General features: G+C 40.0%; 1 protein-coding gene across 2 annotated transcripts; it reads right to left on the reverse strand.

The window, feature by feature from the left end:
* Nucleotides 1-580: 580 nt before the first annotated feature.
* On the reverse strand, nt 581-11,078 carry LOC127498576 (F-box only protein 33). 2 transcript variants are annotated; one of them, XR_007925915.1, is made up of 5 exons: nt 10,541-11,078; nt 8,992-9,102; nt 7,500-8,167; nt 1,569-5,201; nt 581-1,471 (listed from the first exon to the last, which is right to left on the reverse strand). XR_007925915.1 is itself a non-coding variant. In XM_051868089.1 (4 exons), the coding sequence occupies exons 1-4, from the start codon at nt 10,948-10,950 to the stop codon at nt 4,936-4,938; spliced, it is 1,455 nt and encodes a 484-aa protein (XP_051724049.1). In that variant the 5' UTR covers nt 10,951-11,078; the 3' UTR covers nt 581-4,935. The 2 variants fall into 2 exon arrangements, 1 of the variants encoding a protein (XP_051724049.1); XM_051868089.1 differs by having other exon boundaries at nt 581-5,201.
* Nucleotides 11,079-11,197: the final 119 nt, after the last annotated feature.

Consider the following 11,197-nt stretch of genomic DNA (forward strand, 5'->3'; position numbering starts at 1 on the left):
CATTTGCGCACTTGTTAATCCAAATGTAAATAGGGGAAACGAGTGTCCCCAATTAAATATCTAAATATGTACAAATAACACCTTTACCCATAATTAAGGCATTCAAAAAGGCTTGTTATTCGGAGTAAACTAACGTGGTGCTTTGGGAAATACCCAACAAATAGAAGTTTTTAAATTTTGTTACAGCCACTCAACTTATTGAGTTTGAGCTCAGGAAGTACAATGAGAACGGAACACGTTTTACACATTTTAAGTAAGATTAATTAAAACATGAAACTGAAGTTCCACAGAATAAAAATATCTGATAACTAATATCATACTGAAATATCATGCGTTCCTAATTTCCAGACCAGGAAAAGCTTTTGGAAAGATTGCTATAATGAATATAGGTAGGCCAAGCTGTAAAATATTTAGATCAACAGAAACTGCTTTTCACTGAAAATTGTTGCTCAAAAACAAAAATCTACTTTTCATTCAGTCTCCCATTGTGAAGGATAAAGAAAAAACCTGTACAATTAATTAATTAAATTAATTAAAATGCATCGTACATCAGAATTATATGAATACACAGAGACAAGAATGATTTTTTTATGCTTTTATTTTACCGATTAAAAGAAAATGCATTCGTTCAACATTAATTCAAATCAACATTCGGCTGGTTTACCCAATATCTGTCAGTTAAGTTTTTCAAAGGTTTTCCTTCTTTATCGTGGAACCTCAAGATCACTTTTTCTCATTAAAATCTTCCCACCTGGCATGTTCACACCTGTGCCAGAGTACTTCCTGTTTGCAGATGTACATATAAAATCCAATGCTATGTGCTCACCGGAGACAAAAAAGTAGACAGAACACACCTGCCCAAATATTAAACATTTAAGATGGTAAAACCATTTTTGCAAAACAACAACGCTTATAAACTTTTTTTTTCTCAATGTTCATAAATAGAACCCGGACATGTGTTGCATAAAAGTATATACGTTGATATATATATACGCATATGCAGGTTTATGTTATCTTAGTTAACTCCCCATTAAGTTTATAAGGTAGCAGCGTGGTCTTCGCACTGCTGGTGCCCCATGATGGCCACTTCTTTATTGCAAACTGTCCTGATTTTAAACAAATGCACAACATTCGTACCACTTATAACTGGGGCCTTCTGGCCAGTCTCATAGAGACCATGTCTGTAACCCACGGTCGCCCCTGAAACTGAGTTGGCTTCCGAAGAATCAAGATCTTAAAACAATAATAATAACAATAATAAGGCCAAGTATCATTGCAAGTTAGGTTATTTCCATATGAGTGACAGAAGGAGAAAAAAAAAAAAAAAAAAAAAAAAAAAGCGCAAAAGAATGAAAAACAAGTTAAGAGCCATTGGATCGTATGCATTCCGTTTGCATAGTTTTTGACTTTGCCTTTAACGCAAGCCAACCAGAGAGAGAAAGAGAGGTCCGCGTCCAGCTCGAGATCGGACCTGCAGTGGAAACATGGTAACTGTTTGTTTTACCAAAGGCTGGCGTGAGGTTTATAATCGGTAAGGTAGCTATCGGAAAAAGCTGTAAAACACTGACCGTCTCAGATGGGGTCACAGCAGCCCTCTTTCTCATTACTACGAGATTGTGAAATGCATATAACGTTTCTGAAAGTAAAAACACAAAAAAAAAAACAAAAAAAACAATGGGATCCAACTGAGTTGTAACAACCGACTGGTCGAATCGATCAAGAATAAAAACCTACGTGCGCTCTCAAATGGCTCAAGAAATTTCATCGTAGGACCAGTCGAACGCTGATTCCAGGATCCCGCCCCTGCCCAAACCAAAACAGAAAAGAATAAAAGAGTAAAAAATAATCATTTCATGCAGACATTTGGCCATTTTAGTTTGTTTGTAACTCCCCAGTGGAATGTTCCTAACACGTCTCATAGCAGCTTATAGGTCTGATAGAACCAACCTTGATTTTCAATAGTTAAATTACATTCACTCTTCACAGTGAAACAGGTGCATTGTAAGAGAGATCTAACGTATGTTGACCAAAGCCACAGCACAGCTGTGGACCATCACCCAAGTCCAACCACCCCTCCCTCCATTAGTACATTTATCTAATAGTAGTTGTCATAATACGATAGTAGTAGTACATCTCGGCCCATCAGCCATTGGCCCTGCCCTCTGCCAGCATGCGGGCACTTCGAAAAAAGAGTCGTATCACCGTTATCTTTGGCAGCTGACGCAGATGATGCGCTGACAGAAGTTAAATCCAGTGACTTTGTTGAGAAGATTCTTCATTTAATGGAAACTTTTATGGTGAGAGGCCTGAGCTATTGGACTCTTGTTTGTTTCCTCCACACATCTAACAGTAACCCTGAGAATGGCTGTTTCCTGTTCACTGCTGAGGAAGTGGTACGTTTTGTACTGAACACACACCTCCTTCTCTGACGTATGCACTTTTTGAACGTTTACACGACACATTTGCAAGCACGCACGCACACACACATAGAGATTGCAAAATGAGAAAAACGAGACAAACAAGAAAACACTGACGGTTTTAAATATGCTATGTCTTTGTAAAGTTTCGTAGACTTGGTTGACCAGGGACGTGCGAATGACATGGGTTTGAAATGAAAGCTATTCTGGGTTTTAGGCACGGTATGAATGCTTTAGCAGTTTGTAACGCGTCATACGCTGTCGTTCTCCGCCAACCCTAGTCCTTCGACAAAATCGATGTACAACATACAGACTCCGAATTAAGAACACACTTACTGAAATTGTATTTGGTGCTGTACTAAGTAGAACTTTTTTGAAATAAACTAAAAAACACAGAATCCCATTACTAGCACATGCTTAAGAGCATTCCAACATATTCATTACAGAATGTTTGGCACCTATGTCAACGCACCTGAAAACAACATTTTTTAAATCCGTGGTTTATTCAAAAAGGGAGCGAATTGAACAGATATTAATCCACAAATGACTTTCCACGAGACCCTTTTTGCGTTCTGTGCCACCAACCACGAAAATCTGCCGTTTTCAATAATGTTGACATGGGTACCACAATAGATTGTAAACTGGAGCTGGATCTCTGGATCTCTGCTTCGCATTTATAAAGTGTCGAATTACATCAACCCTACGAGCAGGCCTTCATGTGCCAAGAGTTGTTCGACCTCATTGGTTAACTGCTTCAAAATCTTTTTTGGACCACAAGATCTAGGTCACCCCTCACTTGATAAGCTTGCATATAAAGATCGTTTTCACGCTGCAAAGGTTTGCTTTGGCTGTTCGTTTTTGTCATAAGCGCGGATCTTCCAGGAAGATTGGGGCGATGGCTTCCAAACCTGGTTTGGCTTCAGGTAGTCGATACCGCCAAATAACAGGAAGTTCTGAGGCCTGACAGAGTAACAGTTAGCGAGGCAACTTAACGGTTTTAAAACGTTTTCGAATCCACTCTTCGACGATTTGCTTCGTTATTAGAGCACGAGAAAAAGATATGCTCAGGAAAGAGGGGGATTCTGCAGAGCAAACACGTTGCCGCTTTCAAGAAGGCTTTAGTTTGACATTCACTTATTTCAGCTATGCAAGCAACCACGACCTCCCTCGACTATGATTTTTAAAAAAAGGAGCGAATAGACAATATATGTAAAAGCAAAAAACACACTGAGACCTTCGAATGCTAAACTAGGAAAATTAAACAAGTAGAAAAATAAAAACCAGCAACTTCTAAAGCGCATTCTTTTGGAAGAGCTCTCTTTCCTCCAAAAACACTACAAAATCTTGCCCATCGAGCACACCAACCATTTGAACGAAGCTTCAACAAAAGCTTTCTGGAAAAGTACCGCAAGTGCAGGAATCCTGAGATATGGAACAAGCAAACGTCTGTCTCCCGCCATCTAATGCTTTACAGATGAAATAATGCGGCCTGGATTCAATCCGTTCGGAGCGTGTTCAGTTATGATCCAATGAGGATTATGCACTTCGGTTGGGAATTACGGCGACGTTAACGCTGAACAGACCGAGTCCGAGGCCAAAAACACATTGATTATGAAGAAGTAAGGGGGAGTTCAAGGCAACTGTGACTCGAGAAGAACAATTAAAACTGACCGAACAGCTGATTGTTATCACTCTTACCAAAATATCATAACCATCATCTTCATCTTCCTTGTCATATAATTTTTGCCTACCTGAGACAGACGGGAAGGACTTCTTACAACAAAAACACACATAAGAAAACAAAAAAAGAACAAAACACCTATGGCTGGGCCCAGATATTGTGCTGCAGGGCGGTCAGCATGCAGGTGTCATACACCAGACTGAAAACCTCTACGATTGGTTTCACCAGCAGAGGTGCGTCTACTTCCAGGTTGAGAAAAACCAGCGGGATCTGCGTCCCGAACACGTCGTTTCCACCGATCCTCATTTCTGAATAACAATTACATACTGATGAACAAAGAGGAAGGTTCGTAATTGTGGATCAGCCCTGTCCCTTGGCTGGAAGACTAATCTCCCTATAAAAAGGTCAATGTGAACATGGGATTTCGTCATTGCAGAAAGCCAAGAAGGATCAACTGATTGTTTGAGGTAACTCCACACGTTCTAGGGCGAAACCAACAAACAGACAAAGCGAGAGAATGAACAACTCACTGTACAACTTTTAAGCTAGCTGTAAAAAAGCCCCTCTCTACCATTCACTCAAATAGCTACTAAACCAATACCCAACTATACTTTCCTAGTAATAAGCAGGATATATAGATATAGATATAAATATAGAGCTAATACTGATTAAACACAGCACATATAAAGGATTAAATTCACACTACAAGAAAAAAAACAAACAAATCAAAAAGCAATGAAAGAAATAAAACAATATGTAAAATGAGAAGGGCCCATTTTGTGAAAGATCACCAAGCACAGGGTTAGAGAGGGCGTTTGGTAACGGGCCCTGGTGCGTCTACATGCCCGCGCTGAAACTCTGCATCTCGCGGTGGAAGTGCTGAGTGGGCTCGTTCAGGACCACGCTATTGTCCATGGAGGGATGCCAGACGCGGCCCAAGCCCAAGGACACCTCCTTGACTAGATTGTGGACGGGATCTCCCTCGATGTACACCGACTGGTCCGGATCAAAGTCAATGCTCTCTTCAGACACCTCCAGAACTTTAAGGTTGGACCCACGCAGACGAGAGATGGCCACGAGGTTATGGGACCACACAGTGTAGCCTGTGAAGCAAGAAAAATGACTTAACCCAGAGGACATGCACAGTAAAATGGATGCACTTAAAATGAGGCGGCAAAAACTATAGGAATTCAAAAGTGTTATTTGATTAATCTGTTAAAATTCTTAATATGGCCTAAATTAAATCTGTTCATCATAAAAAGCGATCGAGTCTCCTCAGAAAATTTGGACTAAACCCCTCAATTCATATGGATTAGTTTTCCAAAACTTTTTGAAGCATCAAAGTTTCAGCTGCGTAGCTGTCTATGGAGGGACAGGAAGCTCTCATATTTCATCAAAAAGATCTTCATTTGTGTTCCAAAGATGAATGAAAGTCTTACGGGTTTGAAACGACATTAAGGTGACTAATTAATGACAGAATTTTCATTTTTGGGTGAACCAACCCTTTAAGAATGCAAATCTAGTATTCCGATTAATTAATGAATACTTCGGGATGACAGCACGAAACTATTTTTAGCTTCATCTATTGAACCGTCACCACATTCAGACAGAAAGTCTGACATAGTCGATGGCTTAAGTGTTGACAAAATATTACATTGCATAGCACGTTTTAAATCCAGGAGCCATTTTGTTGTAAATTGTTGGCTACAAATGTCATACATTTAAAAGGAGGGAAATTATCTAAAATCATTGAGGTTATGAAGCTGACATATCAAGAAAATAGGGGGAAAAAAACAGATTCAGACATAAGTTATTAAAGGAACACTCCACTTTTTTTGAAAATAGGCTCATTTTCCAACTCCCCTAGAGTTAAACAGTTGAGTTTTACCGTTTTCGAATCCATTCAGTCGATCTCCGGGTCTGGCGGTACCACTTTTAGCATAGCTTAGCATAGTTCATTGAATCTGATTAGACCGTTAGCATCTCGCTCAAAAATGACCAAAGAGTTTCGATATTTTTCCTATTTAAAACTTGACTCTTCTGTAGTTACATCATGCAGCAGGTGCAATGATATTACGCAGCGCCTGTGACCCTCTGCTTGCATAGGTAGCGTGCCTTGCAACCATGGAGACATTTGTGAGAGACGCTGCGTAATATCATTGCGCCTGCTGCACCCATGGTACGGCAGCAAAGTTCCTTGATTATTACGCCAGAATGAGAGTATAGTTCCTAGCCAGATCGGCCTAGAAAAATCGCAGCTTTTCCGTCGGTCTTAGTACACGATGTAACTACAGAAGAGCCAAGTTTTAAATAGGGAAAATATCTAAACTCTTCGGTCATTTTTGAGCGAGATGCTAACGGTCTAATCAGATTCAATGAACTATGCTAAGCTATGCTAAAAGTGGTACCGCCAGACCCGGAGATCGGCTGAATGGATTCGAAAACGGTAAAACTCAACTGTTTAACTCTAGGGGAGTTGGAAAATGAGCCTATTTTCAAAAAAAGTGGAGTGTTCCTTTAAATAAAATTAAGTTAAATATAATTAAAAATGCTACATAATAAAATAATTTTAGAGATACAGATAAACAGATTAAATAATCATCCGTCATGTCTGGTTTTACATAGTTATAATAATACAGACTACAAATGTAACAGATTAGGATACATGGAGCATAAATATATTTTGTGTCATTTTCTTGATATTGCTATCCGTTTGTAAATGTGTATGTGTGTTAAATTCTATTAATGATTTTTCTTAATAAAAATAATAATAATAATAATAATAATAATAATAATAATCTCTCGGTCACTATCTGGGACTCAACCTTGAGAGTTCCTCTCTAAGAGAGCACATTGCGTAGGATGCGTACATTCCCACACAGCGCGATCTTCTGCACTTCTAAGGCACTTGGCTTCCCTGGGATCTGGTCCAAGTATTGGAGGAAACCTTTCTTGATACATCCCAGGGCTCCTATCACAACTGGCACTATCTGTGTTCTCGTGTCAGGATCTGCTGATGTCGATTCCCAAGGCTCTTATACTCGGTGAGCATGTCGTTCTCCTTCCCCACTATGTTGTGGTCCACTGGGACATTATTATAATTATTATATGATTATTATCATTATATTTTAATTATTTAATTTGTTATAAAGAGTTCATTTGGGAGGAATGTACAATCTTGCCATTGTTTTAGGTTAATGCTTCAGAAATGTTTTAAAAATAATATTTAAAAAATGAAATAAAATAATAAATTAAAGGCACATGATAAACAACAAGAACAAGAACAATAACTTCCCAAATATATATATTATTTTTCAGAATCTTATTTATTTATTTATCCCATATCTCAAGAATCAGTGGACTGTCAAAGGCAAGAGAAAAAGTGTAAAATGTCCACTTACCATGGATGATCAAGACAGCAAGGTGCACACAGCGCCAGGCGAGGAGAACCAGCGGGTCCTCGTTGCGGTTGACGCTGAGGTCTGGGAATCCAGCGTCATCTCTCATCAAGATGAAGTGGGAGAGGGTTTTGTGGTACTGCTGCGAGATGAGCTCCACGACACCATCCGTCACCAGACTGCTGTAGCTGTCCAGATGGATGCGCTCCAGGGGCACGCTGGGCTTCAGCACACGCAGAAGGTCCTGGCTGCACACATCCATCGCCATGATGTAGACGCGCAGGTTCGTGCTGCGACGGACCAGGGCTTTCCAATCATCCTCGGCTGCAGTACCATCCAAAGGCTTGGCATCCAAAGCAGCTCCGTTGAGCAAGAGAGAGAGGCGGTGGAGGGGCACTCGGTCACCGCAGGCGAGGAGGCGGCACATGTCGGAGGTGAAGTCGCAGAAGTCTAGCGACAAAGACCGCAGGTGAGCGAGCCTTTCCAGTTCGACTGTGGAAGTCAGGCTGGGCAGCTGGTTGTCGATCAGACTGAGGTGCTCGAGGGAGCTGGTGCTGGGGTTGGAGAGAGAGGCCAGAGAGCAGGGGGTCACCACACCGAGCATGAACGCAGATGACAACCACTTCATCTGCCTGCTGTTGGACAGGATCTCTTCGAAGAGTTGCTGGATCCTAGAACAACAGAACACGTTATAAATGGTTAGAAATTTTCTAAGCCATTCGCTGTAAACATGAATAAAAGCTTCAGTGAGTGACATCTGTTCTGTTTTGTCATCAGTAAGACATGTCTCATACAACATGTCTCGTTTTATTTAAAACACAACACTGCAAATGATAATGTATACGTTTTTCACTTTATCGAAAAGGATGAACGCTGAATAGCCTATACGAACAACAGTAAGACAAACGATGGTACATTTATTCATAATTTCATTTACATGAAACACCGCAAGCTATCCTGTCAACTATAACTGTGGTAACTCGGTTTCGTATTGTTGGCAAATGTTTCAACTATGTAACGAGATATTTTTCAAAGTCGGAAGTTTTCAAAACAATTCCACACATTTAGCCGGGACGTTGAAAATTATTTTAATATGCAGTACTGTTACCCAATCATAGTAGTGGGCGTTTACTTCCAAGTCCTGAATGCGTCACGCCCATCAAGTAATCGAAAGAGAGGATCAAAAACAGGAGAGAAAATAGCTTATTACTTCTAAATTATGACGCTTTTTTGATGTAAAAAAGTCTTGATAAGATAAGTGGACCTCAGAGAACATTATACAATTTAAAAAAAAAAAATAAAATGTAGTTCATGTCCCCTTTAAACATCTGGCAGGCAGTATACATACAGTGTATACATTGTGCAGTATGCTAGTATTCAATTATGAACACAGCCCAAGACTGACTGAGTGCCTACAACTAACAAGATGGCCAAAATATTTGCAAAGCCAGCTTGTAATCAGTTTACACGAGTGAAAGTTAGCTTTAAAACATACTCTTTCATTTTCTTGCCCCCTTGGTCGACCTGGCTGAGGTAAGAGCTGTCCAAAATCCCGTCATCCTGAAGAATGCATGTGTCCCCATAGAGACTCAGCTTCTGGAGGTTTCTGGAGGATGAAAAGGGGGAATTTTCAGTGTCATGTCTAAACATACAATATATGTGACTTGTTATTCATATATGATAACAGTGTATGAATATAAAAATCAACCACAGTAAATGACCACCAAAAAAAAAAAAAAAAAAATATATATATATATATATATGATACAAATAATCAACCATTTAATTTGGACCACTCTCGCTACACCATACAACCTATATTCAGCTCTTTTTTTCTATTCTTTACACATTTCAAACTAAAGCCTATTGTTTACATGGCAAGTGCTGGGCCATGAGTCCTTCTAGTGCTTTTCTATTGTACATAAACAGAATTGCAGGTTACGATCAGCACCAGGAAACATCTATGAAGGGCATGAAAAACAAAGCCAGTCTTGTTTAAACATTGTTTCGTACAATTCTAAAGATTCTGTTAGAATGTTAACAATGCAGTAAGGCTCATGGGAGTTCGGCCAGCGGTTTTACTCCTTAGAACTGACAAGTATTTATTTTTTGTTACAAGTGCTTATTTTCCCCTCGCCCCAAGTAATCCAATAGTGCCTAGAATGATTTTCAATTTCACTAGAAAATATTCATTAGATACAAGTTCACTTTGTTACTAGTCACTATAAGACTGTATGGATTATATTAGAACGTATCCCAACTGTTCTATTACCATTTTACTAATAACTATTCATTAGGTGCTAATACTTACTAATAGTTTACCTAACAGACCGAACAAACACTAGTATCTATGATCCATCTACCTATCTATCTTCTATCTATCCATCTATATTCCAATTGTTACTAGTAAATATTTTTTAATCTAATTAGTATTCATCTTTTTAGATGTTTAATTTAACTATAAATTAGTCATTCTAACTAATTACATGTGAAACTTAAGCAATTATAACCAGATAAAAAGTCACTAGTAACAAGTAGGATAGATAATAGTGTCTAAAAAAAAAGGTACTAGTATCAACTAAAGAAGTACTAATGCTGCAACAGATCCTACTAACTATCAGACGTTATTAGAAGTTAAACAGAAATAGGTACTAGCAACAATTTGAAAGAGCAAAGTTAATATCTGAAACACAGATCCCCATAGAACTCAATGGACCAGTAAACGGTGACTAGTAATAATAGCATCCAATGACACTGAGAAAGATACGAGTCACTATTGGATTACCTACTAGTAAATAAGGTATTATTAGCAATATACATTTCTAGCAACAAAAATAGACACTAGTTAGTTGGGCTTGTCATAAGAAGTGAACGCAGTTTGGTTCTGCACAAAGCAGGCAGCCATGCGATGCTTCAGACATGAGCGTTACGTAATGCGCAGGGTTTGTTTATGGCTGCTGGTGCTGGTCAAATGTAAGCAAAGCAAAGCAGGCAGAAAGGATTTGTAATTCCAATACATGCAAACCGTGACTAGATCCATATACCTGTTATTACGCAGACTGCCGAGCACACACAACACCTGATCCAAATATGTCACCATCGCATCTTTCGCGAACTGCGGGTCGCTCTCGACGGCTTCCATTCCGTGCTGCAGCGGGCTTAGATAGCCGTCCACCGGGGCAAACTCCAGCTGCAGCTCCCGCACGAACGAGCCGAACTTGCGCATGAGGAACTCTAATCGCGGGGTTTGTTCTGATCCAGAGCCGCCGCCGTTGGTTCCGCCACCGACGCGCAGCTTGAGCTCCGTCCACAGCGCAGGGTAGAAGAGACACTCCCTCCAGCGAGAGCACACGGCCGAGGCCCGGAGCTTGTCTCGGTCTGACAGGAAGGAAAATATGTGAACAATAAGCTCGCTGGGTAACGCCAAGGCTCCGACGCTGCTGCACAGAGCCATGGCAGAAGGCTGGAAAGATGCAATGAAGATTAAAAACGAAACCGTTACACAACTCCGTGCCTCTCTTCTCCGCTCTGTTACTGCGCTAAGTGAAAACAAACAACTGGGCGATGAGCTTTGCTTTCAATACTACTGGATCAGTCCACTTTCATTTTCCTAACAGGGCGGCGAGAAAATCGTCAGAGGATAATGTGTGCGTACTGAGCGAAAATGAGATGGAAATACATTATATTAAATCACACATACT

This window comes from Ctenopharyngodon idella, chromosome 17, assembly GCF_019924925.1.
Source record: "Ctenopharyngodon idella isolate HZGC_01 chromosome 17, HZGC01, whole genome shotgun sequence".
Lineage (NCBI taxonomy): Eukaryota > Metazoa > Chordata > Actinopteri > Cypriniformes > Xenocyprididae > Ctenopharyngodon > Ctenopharyngodon idella.